This window comes from Pieris rapae, chromosome Z (genome assembly GCF_905147795.1).
Source record: "Pieris rapae chromosome Z, ilPieRapa1.1, whole genome shotgun sequence".
In the NCBI taxonomy this organism is placed as follows: domain Eukaryota; kingdom Metazoa; phylum Arthropoda; class Insecta; order Lepidoptera; family Pieridae; genus Pieris; species Pieris rapae.
In genome coordinates, this window is record NC_059534.1 from 11,772,942 (window position 1) to 11,792,004 (window position 19,063).

At 32.6% G+C, this 19,063-nt stretch overlaps 1 protein-coding gene across 2 annotated transcripts in view; it reads right to left on the reverse strand.

Annotated features, from left to right (window-relative positions):
• Window positions 1–1,472: 1,472 nt before the first annotated feature.
• LOC110995682 (facilitated trehalose transporter Tret1) overlaps window positions 1,473–19,063 on the reverse strand; it is a 32,026-nt gene continuing 14,435 nt past the window's right edge. Inside the window, exons 1-14 of one of the 2 annotated variants that reach the window (XM_022262962.2) lie at window positions 12,568–12,691; window positions 12,038–12,146; window positions 9,494–9,598; window positions 8,859–9,061; window positions 6,749–6,904; window positions 5,761–5,844; window positions 5,492–5,579; window positions 5,288–5,418; window positions 4,606–4,815; window positions 4,270–4,320; window positions 3,906–4,004; window positions 3,456–3,601; window positions 3,022–3,142; window positions 1,473–2,502 (exon numbers count right to left, since the gene is read on the reverse strand). In XM_022262962.2, coding sequence (XP_022118654.2) covers window positions 2,422–2,502; window positions 3,022–3,142; window positions 3,456–3,601; window positions 3,906–4,004; window positions 4,270–4,320; window positions 4,606–4,815; window positions 5,288–5,418; window positions 5,492–5,579; window positions 5,761–5,844; window positions 6,749–6,904; window positions 8,859–9,061; window positions 9,494–9,598; window positions 12,038–12,146; window positions 12,568–12,636 — 1,653 coding nt within the window. In that variant the 5' untranslated portion in view covers window positions 12,637–12,691 and the 3' untranslated portion in view covers window positions 1,473–2,421. Of the gene's footprint in view, window positions 2,503–3,021; window positions 3,143–3,455; window positions 3,602–3,905; window positions 4,005–4,269; window positions 4,321–4,605; window positions 4,816–5,287; window positions 5,419–5,491; window positions 5,580–5,760; window positions 5,845–6,748; window positions 6,905–8,858; window positions 9,062–9,493; window positions 9,599–12,037; window positions 12,147–12,567; window positions 12,692–19,063 lie in introns of those variants that run through there. The other variant, XM_022262971.2, reaches the window with a different exon arrangement.

Genomic DNA, 19,063 nt, shown 5'->3' on the forward strand with positions numbered 1-19,063 from the left:
AATCGACACTATTTATACAATTGTATTTACTTTAGTCTAGCTGCTCCCAAAACTTTAGATTTGAAATTGTTTTATAGTACTTTTTTTTAAATATTTGTAATTTTCAGCAATTACTTTGATATGGCGTCGTTTTACCGATTTCTATATTTGGCCACTGGCTAAAGCTTATGAATTCGGAAGATAAATAAAAAAATGATTGCGTATTACTTACGGCGAGGCGAAAAGAAGAAATTGCACGTGGTGCAGCATGAAAATTCGCAGATGTCCCCGTCTATATAATTGTTGAACAGTCTTTTCTCTTCATTGATGATTACAAATAATTCGCAACGTACACAAATAAGTGATATTTTTTAAATCCGCCAGAAATTAGCACACATGGCATAATGAAAGACTGTGCACACTTCAAAGGACTACAATTTATGTTGTGTGGCGTTTGTTCGCTGAATAACGAGTTTTTTGTAACTACCTCCAAATAACTAAATCAGTACAAATTTTTCATTTGTTAACACACCAAATATTAGCTAGGCTCGGAAATTTTTATTTATTCACTCCACTTTTATTCCATACTAATTTTGCTATTGTGTAATACTATATACTTGGACTAACTTAGTTTTTATTATTATTGATTTGGGCCTTTTAATATGCACCACTAGGCTGAAAAAATAATATATTTTAAAATTTAATTATAGATACTCGGCGTACTATTTTACACATTAATCGGTTAGTGGGTTCACACAATCTGTTTTAAACCTATCTTTATCGTTAATTCAAAGTATTTCTGCTGAGAGATATCGCATGTCAACAAACCGAGATCCACGAATCGTAAACACCTATTTTAATAATAAATAAGTAATTTTCTTGGTTATATGTTTATTTTTATTTGTTGTATAGCTAAGACCATATTAAAGTTTTTTACTTTGTTGGCTACGCTCTTAGCAAACACTATGACACGGTAGAAACTGCACCAGAGCCGAAAGAATTATCTCCAATGATAGATTAACTGGTAAAGGCGAATTTTAAGAGGTGTCTGATTCAGTAGTCACCGAAAGACTTGCCACGGTTGACTTACATGGCATATAAGTTGCCATTCTGAGAACGACTGTTCATTTCATATAATAGGTATTCCACTTCGCAAATGTTTTATTAATTCGGTGCAACTTTGACATACGAGTTTAATTCGTGCCGTACCTTCACTTGTAACGGCGACTTGTTTTTAAATAATTGCTTAGCGTAGTTGTTTGTGTATTTGCTTCTATTAGCTTCTATTGGCTTCGACTGAGACAATTGTATTATATTGACTCTAAACAGCCAGAACATACAGCATTTGCAATGTACATAATTTCGTTATTATTTAAGTAAATTATCGTTAAAATATATTAAATTTACCTTTTTCTACCGCATTAGTGATGTAATTAAACTTAGAAATTATTTTACGGATTTCGGATTAATAGGGTATCAATAAAACTACCAAATATCCAAACTATATCTTTTTATTAATAACATTGGCACAATAACATTTTTATAAGAAGCTCAGCCTGGCCAGCCTTTTCGTTATGTCATTTAAATTGAAAACAATTCTATTCCAGGCACTAAAATATATATTTTCAATTAGATATTTATATTCTGTTACATAAATAATAATAATTTTAATTGCTTTCAAATTTATTTCAAATATTTTATAATGTATCTCATGGAAAACGGTTGGTCAACTAAACAAAGAATATATTTACCGTAATCTAAATAAATGCCCGGTTTCTATATTCAAACTACCAGTCGTAATGATTTTCTTCGAATGTTTTTCCATAAATTCATTTTATCGATAACAAAAGTATCACAGTTTGCGTTCACTACATTTCACCAAACTATAAATGCATATTTAGACAAATAAGAGCATTTTCATCTTTTGGTGAAAATGATTACAGTACATTTAATTACCCATCAAAATTCCGGTCGCGGCAAGCGTTCCTTAACCTTAATGTTCAAACTCATTTGTACTTTAATAATCCAAATTGTGCGAAAAAAAAATTCTCTGTCTGTCAAGAGAAAATATTTTTTTTATTACTTTGAATAGTTTAGATTGTTAACGTGTCGCTTTTTTAAACAGTCCGTTGTACTAATATAAAACTAATTTTTGAGAAGGGAAAAAATTGTGTTTCTAATAACCATTACTTTTATATTATGAAACATATTTTTGTTCGTTACCGACTTACAATTATTTAATAAAGCACAAATATGCGCATCGTTTTGTGTGTTTATAGGAAAAATGTTTTTTATATATTTTACATAGACATGTCAAAAATAGTTGCGATCATGATCTCATCGTGAGACTTTAATCTAAGAACTAGCTCAAAATACAATCATGAAAAGTTTTTAAATTTAAAATTATGGCAATTGTACAAAAACACGAAATGTCAGGTTTATCTAAATATAGGTTGTGTCCGCCTCGAACGATGGATTCGTTGCACCTTTTAGATCTTGAAGCTTCGATATATCATTTCTTTTCTAAAACAAAAAATGAAGAAGTAATACATATTATAATATTATAAATAATATCGGGACGAACGAAAGTTACACGATCTGTTACAGCCTCTAACGATGGGCAATTGAAGGCAAGAGACTGGCCGGGACGGGAGTGAACCTCTGAGAAGCTTTTTAGACTAGCACAAGACCACAAGCACAATTCTAATTGTTAACAACAACCCTTTTGCATTAAAATCATCAGTCGGACAGTAACATCAGAAGTCGTGGATTCGATTTCGTTCCGATGTTTATAAAGAGACTTGAGTGCAACGAAAAGTGCAACTATAACAATTCATTTTTTTATATAACGGAAGTAGTCTGGTGTTAAACGATACCGCCGCCCATAGACACTTACATTGTCGAAGGGCTCGCAAGTGCGTTGCCGGTTTTACAATCTATTTATTATAACTATTCCGTTTATAGGCAGAGATCCTGATGATATTTTATTCCCGGGACTCGAAGGCACGACTTTAGGTTTGACAATAAGGAAACACTACTCACCAACGAACGGTACACTGTATTTGTAAGCCTTTTGACACCTGCAAAGTGTTTTTCTATATCATTCAATTTTTTCCCCTCGGTCTCCGGTAAAATGAAATAAAATACGAAACATCCCGTTAGGCTGAAACAATATTGATAGACAAATATAATATATTAAAACCTGTTTTAAATAATTAGGAGTACTTAAAGCTTGGGTCTACAAACAAATAAATAATATTTTAAAAGCATTATGGCTTTTGCCCGGGAATTAATAGTTTTTGTCTTTTTATTAACAAGTTTTTGCTAATAACTACTTTACTCGAGTTGTGTAACCTAACATTAGTTAAATTACATATTTATTTTAGTCAATACAGAAGCGTAAACCAAATGTTACAAATGATCGCATAATTGAAGCCAAAATGTCACAATTAACATGTTAACTAAGTAATATGTACCTGATAATTCCATAGAATCCATATGTGCCCCAAATGGACAAAGAATCGACCATCCCGATGTACAGTTTATTTGTCAGGAAGCCGAAGATGTAGCCGACGGCACTCGTCAACCCTGCGCCTCCGGATCGAGTTTGGGCACCGAAAACCTAATATTGTTGTTAATTAATGTTCCCACCACAAATAGACATAAGCACGTTAGCCTTTGTGAACAATATTGAAAATTTTATTAATTATTATGTATTTTATTATACGATGTATATGTGATTTCAAAATATGCCCTATACTCCAAAATAAACTTTACGTTTTACTATTAATTCAAGAATATCAATTGAAGTCGCCTCGATTTACTCATTGAAACCCACTGACATATGACCATCACATAATATGTCAAAATACAATGCATTTTTCATGTACGAGAGTACACTCGATTATATCATTGACGTTACTTACCTCTCCAATAAGTAACCAGGGTAACAGCCGAATTCCCGTATGGGTAATCAAAGCCAATAACATTAAAAGTGTTGTTGGAATCCACGAATTTGGGTTATTCTGAAAAAATATGTCACGATAAACGTTGTTGAAATTAATTAATTTATAATAACCGGACGGGCATCACCCGATGGTGAGAGACAGCGACGTCACACTGCCAAAGAGGAATGCCACTGTTTTTTAATAATACTCGATCGTTATGTCTATATTTTTTTATGCACATTATTATATTTCATTAAATGTTTCTCCACATTGTCGTATTGGCATAGGCTCTAAAGATTCAGTGTGTATTTCTGATATAAATAAATAATATATTATACCTTACCATGGTTACTTCGGTTCCCAGTGAAGAATTGTCCGCGCGCGGTAATATATTCTAAAATAAAAACACTTTTTATTATTATACTATAAGTATATTTGTAATGGTGACTACAAATCGTTCAATATGAGTCAGTGTAAACTTCAAGCCATACTTGATCAAATTTTTCAATCAAAATTATTAGTTTAAGAAGTAACAGAGACAGGTTGTTCTTGAAATAATTTTGAAAAGCCCAGAAAATCTTTTTAATGATTTACGATAGTTGATTTCTTAACATGGAATAAAATTGAAACACAAGAATGAAGCAATTAATTTTATCAATTTTTTAATAAAATTACATACCTTTTGTATATAGGCATCATACCCAGCAACCAGCAGACAGCAGACTGCGGCTCCAGCTGTCGAGAAGAATGTGAGTGGTCTTTTCCCTGTATAGTGGACCATCAGAACACAACCTCCGGATCCAACAATTTGCAGCACTCCAAGAATTAAAGTGGCATAGTACTTGTCTATCGGAGCCTCCAGCATTTGGAAAATTGATACTGCATATGTCTGGAATAACATTATGAAATATATTCTTTTTATAAAGATAATGTATATATTTTATTCCATTTATTAAGAAGTTTTATTGCTTATAATATTAAACATATAAACAACTATTTTGACCATTACATAAAAATATTTACATATAATAAAGTACAAATAATTAGCTGGATTGTACAAGTAAAATCATTATAATTAACATATACTAAATTAGGTTAGTTAACTATAAGTATAATAGAACATTTATTTCACTAAAGAAATTAGCTCTCTGTTTAGATGTTAAATTTAGTTGTCTATTGTATAATACACAATGAATTGAATAAAGACAATTTGTTAAGAATAAATGAAAGAATACTTCAGTAAAAAGAATGAAATTGGCACAGATTAATTATGAACTCAAGAGTTAATCTTTGTTTAAAGTCATGGTCCACTTAGGGCCTTAAACATTGCTAATAATAATATGCATAAATGCTTTTCTTACCTGTAAAGTCGTCATTCCACTGAAGTGTCCAACGAAAAAGGCATAACTAACGAGAAAGAAAGGAATTAAGAAACTTCTCTCAGTATAGTGCAATAATCTCTCATATACTGTCTCCGCTTCACCTTCTGCTTCTGAAATATAAAAGTTCCCAATTATAAAATTACAATGTTTTTAATCTTGTTACTATCTTGTAACTATAAATACCTTGTTTTTTATTATAAAGTGCTTCTATATCACGCAATTCAGCATCCACTCTCTGTGTGGTTGTCCATCCCCGAAGCCATTGTAAGCTCTGAAATTATAATTATATATTTATTTAATTTAAGGTATTTAGCTATTTTAATGTACATGTTTATTTTAGACATATATAACATAATATAAGAATATTTTATATTTTATTCACAATAGCTTGATTCTACCTAAAATATTGTTGGTTAAAAAGCAATAATATTATTTATATGTTTAAGTCAAACCTTTCTGGCATCATTATATCTTCCTCGTGAGACAAGCCAGTGTGGAGATTCTGGGACGAAGCAAAGTGCTATTACAGCAAGGACCTAAAAGTTTGACATACTATTAATTTACAAAAATATCAAATTATATATATAATTATAAAAATCAAAACTCAATTTTAAAACATTATATAAGATATTTGAGAAAATATTAGTTTTCTGTTTAAAGTTTTTAAAGTATCTATACTTTACTTTGACTTGTTGACAATGATAACAGACAAGAATAAGAAATACAATGGTATACCATATGCATACTAACTTAAGGTTATTCTTCAGAAGGGGATGGCCTAGAATTTCAAATCAGAAACAAATAGTCCTAATTTAATAATAAAGTAATATGGCTATGTTTCTCCATTCTGTACTTGGTATAGCATAGCTTAATAACACAACAACTTTCCTAATGCCTCATATAACTTAATTTTTTGAATTTAATAAGTCACCTAGGACATGGCTATCAAAATTCATAGCACTATATCTTAATATATATATTTCTTGTGTGCATGTGTATGTGACTGAACTCCTCCTATATGACTGGACCAATTTAGGCGAAATTTTTTGTGTGTGTTCAAGGGGATCTGGGAATGGTTTAGATTCACAATTTTGTCCGCTGGACAATGTTTTTTTAATTAATTTTCAATTTATTAGTTGCTGTTGTGTTTGGAATGTTTTACATTGAATCCGACAGACGGCGCTACCATCGCACTGTCAAATTTTAAATAATATTCGAATTTTAATTTTAGTCTGTCCCGAAATTTAAAAAAAGTTTTGTTATCATTGTGTTATATCGTGTGTGACCATGTGCTGGATCGTTAGATATTGTCATAACATTTGAATAATAATTTTCATCAAAATGGCTTATTAAAAATTGAAATTTTGAAATTAAAGACGTGTAGACAGGACAACGTCTGTCGGATCCGCTAGTTTAGTAATAAAATTTCAATTTTCTTACCGTGAATATTATATTTAGTAATGCCACATGCCGCCAATAGAGAAATAAACCAAAGAGAAACTGTGTAAAGACACCTATGATGATGCACATAGAACTGGTAGCTGTAAGAGCTCCACGCAAGTGTGGCTGAGTAATCTCTGCTACATATGTTAGCACCTGGAATTGGAACATATCATCAAAATTCAGGAAGCTGTATTTGTAATAAAGAATAAATATTTTATAATCTTATAAATAAACAATCAGTTCTCTATATAAATTATTTTAAACTGCTACCATCACAAACTAGGGTATCTATTAAATTTGTATTAACTTTTTTTGTTCTGAAATGACTATTAAGTACTATTAAATTAGGTATATACGCCACTATTAAGAAATACATACCAGCTTCGTATTCATTTAACATTTTAGTCATTTTTACATCGGTTTGTTTTATAAGGTAAATGACAAGGGATAAAAGTGAAATTCACAATTAGTCACTATTTTAGGAAACTGACTGACAGTGGTTTTGTTTATGTTTTTTTACACATTCTATGGCCTGGTATCGACCTTAAGCCGAGTATTACTTTCTTTAGATGTTTTTCTGAATGTTTATTTTGGTTAGTGTTCTCAAAGACAATTTGCAAGTCAAACAAAGACAAAAAGTCGAACTACAGTTTATATTTATTTAACGTTGCTACTTATATCTGTGAATACTTTATGGCGGAGACAGATAGTACTATCACATAAAGTTTTTTATACTTATCTAACAAATAACGAATACATGTAATATTTAGGATATTCTTTGTTTATTTTACAATAAAAAGATATTAGAATAAATTATAATAATATAAAAGGATATCTTGCGTTAAGCGCTCTCTATAATAATTATTGAGCATCAGGACAGTAGAAAAAGTATTTTGTAATTCGCACAAGCGTTGATCCACAGAGGACGCTGCAATCAAATTTATCCAAAGTTTGGTTGCTTTAAATATAAAACAATCTGCACCTTGAATTGAGATCCTCTTCTAAGGTTTTTAAATCGGTAATTTGAATCTTACCGGACAACGCACGCCATATAACCTAGGAATTTTCGATTTACAGTTGAATATAAAAGGCTAAAACGTCATCTAACGTTGCAGAAAAAATAAATTTACATGATTGGTAATTTTCTTTTTTTTTCTACCTTAATTTTTTTCATAATAAACAAATGTATTTTTATGTACTTTATGATTTCGCGTTTTAACACTAAAGTGTAAATAGCTTAAAGAGATTTTGCTCGACCTAATTCTCTTAGAAATATCGAGGTTATTGAGTCAATGTTGAGAATGCACAAGTCAGATGCTCATCGCGCGGAAAGGTCTTTCTGTGCATTGAAGGGCTTTTATAATCTTGACTACCTTTATAGGAATTCGGAACTTGTCATTTAAGTAATATCTATTTAAATGGCACTTGGCACATTAACAAGAACCTACTATTTAAGTGTGTCTAGAACACGCTCGCATTTTATACGCTATAGAATGTGTTGCTTAGAAAGTGATCTGCATGAAACTTTAAATAAATAGGTATTAATAGATCTGTTTCAATTGCTAACTAGAAATCTTGGAAATAAATTTGCCAGTGTTAGAAATAGGCCTACTGGTCTTTAGGAGTACCAAGTGAAATAATAACCATTTTTTTTAAATGGAATAAAAATTATCGTAATCTTATAATAATCTATATACAATCACGTAATTTATTATTACGAGGCATATCTCCGCATCACCTCGATGTATGGAATACATTTTTTCTTTGATGGGATACCACGGCCGCTTTAAGATATTTTCTGCCATTTATTACTAAAATATCCAGTGGTAGAAACTCGTAAGACTTGCCCAATTACTAATTTGTCTTTTTTCCACCCCTAGTTAACTTATTATAACAGAAATTAGAATATAATTAAATTATATAGACCCTCAATCCATTATGATGTAGTCGAATAAAATAAAATTATATGGCACATATTCCTCCAGCCTCCTGGAAATGTGATTTTTCTGTTGCAGATGGTGTATTAACATAAAAATGTATTTTGACATCTTTGAGTCACTCGCTTTTAATTTAAGCAGCGTCGATTCTTTTGCAGTAGGTACTTTACCGGTGCTTCGAGAAGTCCTCCCGCCAGACCAGTTAGAATGAGAGCCATGTAAAGATGCGAAGTGTTCTTCGAGAAATAGAAGATCAACCAGGCTATGAAGAATGGGATGTTAACCATCTGCATAGCCCGTCGTCTTCCAAGGGGTGCTGTTACTACGCCAGAGAGAGCGCACCCCAATGGCACTACTATTAAATTTATTGAACCTGAAATTAATAGAACAGCTTGAAAGTTGAACGAAATTCAACTTTATGCAATGAACGTTAGGTGCAATTTTAAACGGTCCGTTTAAAATTGGAACTTTTTTTAATCTATAATTGAGACGAAACATAATAAAACAATCCCTACACTAAGGCTCTGTTTCACAATGTCCGGATAAGTTCCAAATAAACTATTTATTACTTTTTGGTAGGATAAAAAGTATTTTTGCGTTTCACGACTGTCAGATAGCGCTATTTGTCATGAAACGCGAAGTATCTTATTTTTAACATGTATCTTTCGAATAATTTATGTGTTGCATAGCTATTGGGTACTTTATCCGTACATTGTTAAACAGGCCCTTAGAATAATTTTATTATCGGTTAGGTAAAAATTGAAGGTTCTATTGTCTATAATGGGGCCATTATATTAACACTTACTTATCCAAGAAACTTCGGAGCTGTGCAGCCGCAGTACCTCCCCCTCAACAGGGTTCTGCACGGCTGGAATTAGGATGGTGGGGAAACCCAGAGTCATTCCATAACCTAGACAAAATATTTCATACATTACATACCTTAATTTAAAATAATTATAAATATGAATAAATCCAGAATGAAATCCCAACGGAAAGTAAAACAGACATTTTCTTGTATCTGTTTTAATGTTTGTTAAATTTTGTCAAGTGAATTTTCTACATATCAGCGATTATGAATAGTCATTGTCAAGAAAGAGGGGATGAAGCTCCGCCCCTAGTCATTATAACAAAACCTAGGGTTAGCTGTGACCTAAGTACTGTGGGTATCGTATTACCCGTGGGGGACGCCCCCTTTAGATACTCAACGGTAGGGGGGAACGCTCCTATGTACTCTGTGGACTTGTGCGTTTAAACAAAATTTTCATCCTTTAAAGCATATAAAGTAATTAGAGACGGAATAATGTTCTAATAAAGTGCAAATAATATAATGTATTATGCATATGATACAGATATTCTGGCTGCACTAAGCAGTTGTTCTAGTGTCCAAATTTATTTTAACACTACAAAAACGCACCTATTATAAGACTTGAACTTAATCTCATCCTTATTATATGAGTATTAAATGCGACTATAATGATGTTAATATACATAATATCTTGAATTAGAAAATGAATTCATTCACAAGTTAGCATTTAACTTAGAAAAAGATTAGTCTCTCAATTTCACCGTCTTAACTTATACATTTTCTCCGCAAGCCTCTAACCCGTTGTTTCTAACAGCCAAGAGCAGGAGCAATTGTAAATAAAAATATCCTAGAGAAATACAATATTTCCATGCAAACAGTTTCAGCCTAATACAGATCAGAAGGTTTCAGAGATGCGCAACACAAGACGCGTTTCCTCCAATAGCATCTTAAAAATTGATCCCAGCAAAATAGGTGTTTGTGAAGCTGGGGCCCTGGACTAGAATACGGCAGGCGTGCTGCAATGCAATAGAAACTAATGGACGAAAATAATCAAGATTGTGTTATCAATGGAACTGGAAATACTCGGTCTCTGAATTCATTAATACATAATGTATTCTCAGAAAATAAACAAGATGAAATAGCTAATGTTTCTTGCCCCAAGTAAATTAAAAATATTTTTATAAACTTAATATTAAAAAAAAAAAAAAGTTTCGTCGGATTCGAGTCAATTTGAATGTAAACGTGCCAAGAGATTTACCTTAAATACTTGTAGTTAGTAGGTTTTAAATAAATTATTGTACGTATTTTCAACATATTATGAGTAATGATAGACCATAAGGATATATGTATAAGAACTTATTCATTTTCATTGTTAGTGTTTAAAATGTGAGCGTGCTTAATAGGTTTGAACAGTTTAATTTGCAGAAATAATTATTGTTTAAAATTTTCTTACACGATATTACACTATTCGCTATTACATAACTTACTTTATTTTTTGATATGAACTACTATGTAGCTCCAAAAACTGTGGTTGGATAATAATCCACAGAAGTGGTTTCTTAATGTGCTCTTAGTACGATGTATTGGTAAATCTAAAAAATGTTTAGTTTTGGTTTGTTTGGACTGTGCGAACATCCGAAAGACACTGACACCGACAATGACAATGACAGTGACACTGAGAGTGGGACTTTTATCTATGTGTTAGCAAAGGAGCCTGAGCTTCTTTGGTCATATAGCGCGCAGGCGTCCTACTAACTTGAAAACTTTTGATGACCAGTACAATGGAAGGCACCAGACTGGCTGGACCTATTTAGTTAAACATTCCCGTGTTGTTGTCTAAGAATTGCTTAAATCCAGTCTCTCAGAATATTTCTACTACACTTATTAATCTAGTTGTACTTACTTATTTTGTTCCAAATGTTTGTTTTAAATATACCTGAATTTACTTGAAATTCTTATGATGGAATGTGTCCTCAAATTTAACAATAATTTTGAATCATATTTTTTATAACGTTGTTGACGTTATTGGCCAAATGTATCAATAACATAAGTGTGTATGTTTTTATTTAAACCAAAAGGGTACGATAATCTTTTGCGATTTCAATCGGCATTAGTTCGTACTATATAAGTCTATAGAGAACTAAGGAGAAGGGAAGTGAACGCCATGCCTCGGTTCAAGGTATTTGCGGGTCAATATGTTAACGTTGTTTTTATTGAAACTATTAAATGGCTATATAAATTCATATAAGGCGCATACATGTACAGAAAGTAATAAAATGAGATAACCTTAATAACTCAAACTTACAACTCAATATAACTTTATTCATTTAGGTTACCAAGTACACTTATGACCGACAACTGAAAAAATGTTAAATTGAATGTAAATTAACATTTACTACCTGTACGCAAGTCCTCCTCCTCACCTCTTATCGATTTTCTTTCGCGGAGTGGGACTCAGTTCCCAAATTCTTGTAACTGTAAATTTTCTAGATCTCTATATAAATATAATAACGCGAAATATACTCTTTCCGCATAAAGCCTCACCTAGTAGTAGCAAGTTCTTGACACTGACAGCAAGTAATTGCGGAAGCGCAGTCCGGAAGTCCTTACGATATCCGTAATGGTTCTCCATAATCTGATCCTTTTCCACCATCTGCAACAGTCAGTAATAATTGAGGCCTCCAAATCTAGCATTTTAAAGAAAAACAAAATAACGCTGCCAAAAAGATAAAATCATTTAATGTAAATATATATAAAAATGTTGGTATATTATACTAAGTTTCATGTAATAAGAATGTTGTTGAAACAAAAGAGTTTGTAAGGCGCGTGATGCTCATTTGTTTTATAGCTAGCTGACAATATGGTCTTAACATTGTTGTAACCTGTAACACATAATATAAGAAAATCAAGGCGCCAAATTGAGTTGCTTCTTTTGAAGGTCTTTTTCCCGTAAACTAATCTCTACGCTACGATTATTTATAAGTGTCTCTCAGTTCCACGACCCTACTTCGTTCGGATAAATATCCCTGATTGAGTATCAGAACAGTTGGAGCAAAACGAACAACCTTACTTGCCTGTTCAAAGTATAGAATGACCCACATAGACTTCCAACTATTCAAAGTTAGAGTGTACTCTTCCCTCATAGGCCGACAACGCACCCACTAAAATTGGGCTGCGATGACTGCCTTTTATGGACGCCTATAATATATAAAAAAAATAACTAACAACTTCACAGCAAATATACAGAGATTAGATTCTTATATATAATTCTTCTGTGAGTGTGTGTCTGAACTCCTCTCAAACGACTGGACCGATTTTGACGAATTTTTTTGTGTGTGTTCAAGGGGATCTGGGAATGGTTTAGATTCACAATTTTGTCCGCTGGACAATGTTTTTTTTAATTAATTTTTAATTTATTAGTAGTTGTTGATTTTGGAATGTTTTACATTGGATCCGACAGACGGCGCTACCATCGCAGTGTCAAATTTTAAATAATATTCGAATTTTAATTTTAGTCTGTCCCGACAGTTAGCGCTGCGATCAAATTAAAAAAAAGTTTTGTTATCATTGTGTTATTGTAGACCATGTGCTGGATCGTTAGATATTGTCATAACATTTGAATAATAATTTTCATCAAAATGGTCCAGAATGTTTTAGCTTATTAAAAAAAGTTTGAAATTTTCAAATTCACGTGTAGACAGGACAACGTCTGTCGGGTCCGTTAGTATACTATGTTTTCATGTCCCATTCATTTAATTCAGATATAAATAGTTAAAGAAAATTTACAGTTCAAAAGTATGTCACGGACTTAAACACTGTAGGCGGAATATAATAACAAGAAGTACTCAAGGTCAACATTTAAGCGCTGAGAATCCAGCAAGGTTTGGGTGACTTTTAATGATTTAATGTTTTTTATGTTATATTCCTGTTATGCTATTACTTTTGAGAATTCATGTTCACGTAGAACGCGCCTTGAAATTATTTCTTTTCTATTAAAATCCAAATTTTTTTAGACGCTAAATGAAAATTGACAAATGCCAAGACACGTCTTCAGTGTGTTAATATTTTAACACTGAAAATACAAACGATGTTAATCAGCAGACACAATAACTATCGTTAAAGCAATATACCATGTACATATCAAGTGTCATATGTCAGTTCAAATTTGAGTTTTCTTATTGAGGATTATGTTTCTATTTAGTTTTAGTTATTATTATATATTTTATATTATGTGATTGCTTGTTTATTTTTTTTCCTTGCTCCGTTTCACCTCTCATTGACTAGCAAAAAAGCTGGGGCGGCCGCAGTGTAAGCGGAAAATAATAAACGGCTCAAATATAAGAGCCTGTCCTCCAACTTCGAGTTTGTTCCCTTTGGAGAAGATGAGACTGATATTGAGCCGTGAGGTTCAAGTGCACAGGTGCTAATCAAAGATTTAAGTTGGCACCTGACAGATTGCAATTTGCACTGGAGGAAATACTGCCAGCGTTAAAGGTACACTGCCATAGGTTAAGATAATTATAAATACCTGCATATTTGTTTAATAATTGTGATTTAAAACGAAATTTATTTGTTAGCTTCAACTCCTTAACCGCTCAATTTTACGTAATATACTTATAATAATAAAAAAAAATTTGCCTAGCTGCGACTAGCCTTCCTTTTCGGATAGAAGATATACAATGAGATGACTACATACTATGACTAAACTTAAGTAACAGACAAAATTAAACCAAAGCATTGTAAGGGTGTGATAATTTAACGTGTGTGAAATAATTTAATGTATAGTATTAGTCCACCTCTAGTCTACGTCTACTGATTGCTAATCGATGCTCTTTAGAAAATCTATTTTACTATTCTATTTCAACTGTAAATACTTAACGAAGAATTAAGTTTATTGTACAAAAATAACCCAGGAAAGCAAAAAAAAACATTAAAGTGAATCATGTTTACAACTTTTGTTTGGTTTATCCCTTTAAACTTAGCTTTTAAAAACCAGTGGCTCCAGAAGCTTTCACAAAATCACAACTGTAACGTGATCATTTGCATTTTCTAATTGTGCGTGATTCTGTGCCTGACACGTTGTCGCCTTCATGAGTATATGAAAAGCTGATTTCCTCTCGATATTTTCCTTTATCGTAAGCGAGTATTGAATACGTAAATAAAGATGTGCATTGGCTCACAGCCTGGTTTCGGATCTCTGGTATGTGGAAGTATGAGTGTTGCAAGCAAATTCCAAGGCTAATACTGCTCGGTCTAATACTAGACTCTCTTTAAAATCTGTGTGATTGTAGTCACTTTTGGAATAATGCCCTTGATCTTTTTCCTTTTTTATCGTTATATAAAATAAAAAAAACATATGTGCAATTCACACATGGTAGAAGTGAAACCTTCAAAAACATTTTTTTATTATTAATCATATATAAATTAATCATTTTCCATTATCTAAATGTGTGTGTTCTTTTAAAACAGTATATTTTAATGATAAATTTTAATTTATAAGTTTAATATAAATTTTTAATTTGGGAAAAACTAAAACATCGAAAGTTTGAAATTCGATCAAATGAAAAAGCGGCAGTAAAGAGAGGCTGTATAATGCCTGCTATCTCATTTTCTCCCACGTTAAATCATAATATGATGAATTGATGTTTCTGTCTCTCTTTACCGCTGCATCCGGTTTGAAATCACGACGATTCGAAAGAAGTTTATCTATCTCATTTTCTCCCACGTTAAATCATATGAATTAATGTTTCTGTCTCTTTTTACTGTCGCTTTTTCGTTGCATCCGGTTTGAAATCACAACGATTCTAAAGAAGTTTCACTTCAAAAATAAAATAAAATACGTTTATTTTGGAATATAAGATCATCAAGGTATCACTTATTCCACGTCATTAAATTTGAACCATTCCTACTCACCGAGAGAAAAAGCCGGCGTAAAAAACTCTCGGTACTCTTTTAAAAAAATAGCAAATCATCGAACAAAACAACAATAGTATTGTCTTTTATGGCGCTTCTAAACGGGCCATCTTTTGCTGCAATTGATGGCTGCAACACATGGCCCGGCAACATTGCAAACAATGTCAGCCACACTATGCAATGTTGCAGTAATGTCCCGGCCATATAGCCAAACATGTTTTGTGTAGCCACTTATGGCCGATATGGCCCCGATGGGTTGCCGAACGATCGCTAGGCTATCGAATTCAACTGCAATATTGCACAGCCAGTTCAATTGTTGTTTCAGTCACTCTCTTTGTTATGGCATAGTGTATCCTTTTCTACGCGACATGAAGTTTGCTATGAGTGAAGTGTGCCTGTTGCTATATTCTGTGTTTTGCGATCAGCTGGATTTTGACAACTACGTAAAAATGGTTACTGGTCTAACAAGACAATTACTGATTTTATTGAAGAAATACATTTGCACCCCGAGTTGTGGGATATAAAAACCGGCTCATAAAAAGATAGAAATTCTAAAAAAGATGCATGGAATGAAATCGCTGAAAAGTTTGGCATAACAAGTAACGAGGCTTACAAAAAATTCAGTAGCCTAAGAACTTACGCAAATAATGAGGAGAAAAAGAAGGAAAGTGGTTTGCTTAAGATGCGATATCGTTTCTCTTTACTCAAAATACCACGAATATAGGATTACATAGTGAAAATGAAAACTTCTAACGTAAGTATCTTTAATAAAATATTTTAGTCATTATAAATGTACATATCTCTGTATTACGTATGTTATATATCGATTGATAAATTGAACTTCTTCCCTCGAAATCTTTTGCAACTTGTTTCCATTCTGTTACTCCTGACGGCATCTGAAAGGCTTAAAGATATACTAAAAATTTTATGCATTCACAGGCGACTGAAACTACATACTGACATCAGTGCTGACCCACGTGAAGTCGTAGAATCAGAAACAACCGACACTTTGGAAGCCGTCGATACTACTCCAAAACCACGTACTAAAAGGCTCAAATTATTAGATTTATATTTTATTAGAAAATAAAAACGAATATGCTGCTACTAGATACCTATTATTATTAAATTTAAAAAGTACATAATAGTTACTACCTATGCGTAACATATTTAATAAACCTATGTTAACTTACCTTGATGTATTATTTTAATCCTTCTATAATAGCTGTAGACACCTCTTGTATAAAAGTTGAAATCTAACACTCGGAACAGGTACATAAAACTTTTAAATGAATCTCCTGTTGCCAAAAACCGTAGAGTTATCGCAAATCTCGTGATGGCGATGAAACAGGTATTGCTGTTCTCATGTTTGTATCATTTCTTTTTATTTTTGGTCCAATTTTGTTTAAGAGAAAGTCAAAGTCGCCTTTTGAAATTCTAGCCAAGTTATTGAATAATTTATTATCAAGGCTTATTACTGCTAGACTCAAATTGTCTACAATTTCACGCCTATTTAAATAAGGTCGAATCCTTAATCTCTTCTTTTTCTGTTCTTTTAAAATTAATATAAGCTGCTGCGACAAGTGTGATTTCATCAGCCATTGTTGCCGGTATGTGTGGCCCGTTTAGGAGTCTGCATCATGGGCCATACTATTGCTGACATATTGCAACACATGGCCCGGCCATAGATTGCTCGGCCATCATCTGCATTAAAACATTTTTGTGATGGCCGGACAATTAATTGCCAATAGTGCAGCCATCAATTGCAGAAAAACATGGCCCGTTTAGAAGCCCCATTATTAACATAACTTTTACACATTTAAAGAAAAACACTTTTAGTCGATACCAAATCCGGGGAAATAAATACAGATAATACAACATTATATTATATTCTAACCTTTTCTACAGCTGTGATACTTAGTGACATTTAACACCTTTGTCTTCAGTCACCGTGACCACGCACGCTGTGAAGCACGCTAAACGTCGGTTAAATTTAAAATTATGTCTAAATAATTATAAGTTTAAATACAATACAAAATAATACATAACTATGATCCGTTAAGAAATGTTTTTCTTTAAATACTACAATATTTAAAACAAACAAATATAACAAATTAATTAGAAGTAGCCTGCCCAGCACTAGCCGTTTTATCAACTAGATAATCGCTAACTTTATAGTAAGCCTTTTTACACAGCTTTTCTTTAATACATTTCTTAAATGTATTGAAAGGCAGAGATAAAAGAGTAGACTACTAATATTATTTATTAGTCTGTTGTATTTTAGATAGAACGTTTCAAAGCGACACAAACTAATAGAGACAGGTAAATTACGTATAATTATAATGTAATGTATACAATTGCAATTTGACATAAGTAAATGGTACGCACGTTTTGAGTGACAAATGAAGGACAAAGGCTTAAGTAAAACTAATGCTGTATTAAATTGGAATAAGATCAAAGAAATCCCTATTTATAGTACTCGGCAATCGGGCAAGAGGTTCGCCTTATGTTAAATGATACACATGGAAATTCACAATGTGTCTTCATAAGTCATAACGTATTTTGACATACCCCTTGTGTCAAAATGTATTTACCTGTATTTACCCTTGTGTCAAAATGTAACAGAAAAAGGGGCTGTAGCCCCTTTTTCTGTTCATTAATTGTTGCGCTAATATTTTGCAAATTACTAAAATTAATGAATTTGGTTAAACTCTTCATTACCAGAATAGGAAATTCCTACTCTATCGCCTCGACCTTCGTCCGTCCGCTATTTAATGCAGTTTTTGGCGCGAACCACCACAATGTGGAGCCAGCTGAAGTAAGAATAGACTGTACCAACTATTAAAGGGCTTTGAGAGTGCCGGGCGGCGGTATCACAGTGCGTTTGCCCCCTGTTCTATAAAAATGACTAAGAACTTCAAGACCTCTCGAAGCTTTAAAATTTATATTTCATTTCATATTCTGTCTTTTGTTACAGTATTGCGTAGCCATTGTAAAATGCACTTTAGTACGAATAAACAAAACCTATTTTAGCGTTGTGTTGTTTCTGAGTCTGTGTTATTATGATCTATCTAAAGTATTCGCGTCAGTCTTCGTATTTACGATGTGAAATTACTTTTGATGTACGTTTAGATATTGAATAAAAAGTTCTACAATTCTTAAGTGTGTTAATTACAATTGACTATAATGTCTACGATTGCCTAGCGTGTGTTAAAGTTACTGTATTGCACTTAAACACACGCGAGGATGTTCTGTGACTAAGCAGACTTTGAGCATATGTCGGCTGACACAAAATTACACGCATTACGCAACGAATACACTATCTGTATTACGTTGTGTAAAATTTCCATATTCGAGATATGCCTAACGAAACGCTCGGTGTTACTTTTTTAACATACATTTAGCCCTAAGTCTTGTTACTGAGTCTGTTTCCAAAACACAGATTTGGCTACCCAAATTCGTGAATACGTGATATTAATAACGCCTGGTTATGGCCGGCAACACAACTTTGAGCCTTTTAATTCTAACCTACACTCCCTTTTCCCATAGATATATGGAGTGTATACCTACTTCTTTCTTCTTTCTTTAGTGTAATACACAAATGACATCCCATACGGGTCAATGAGAAATCCGCAGTTTTGAATATAAATTAATAAATGA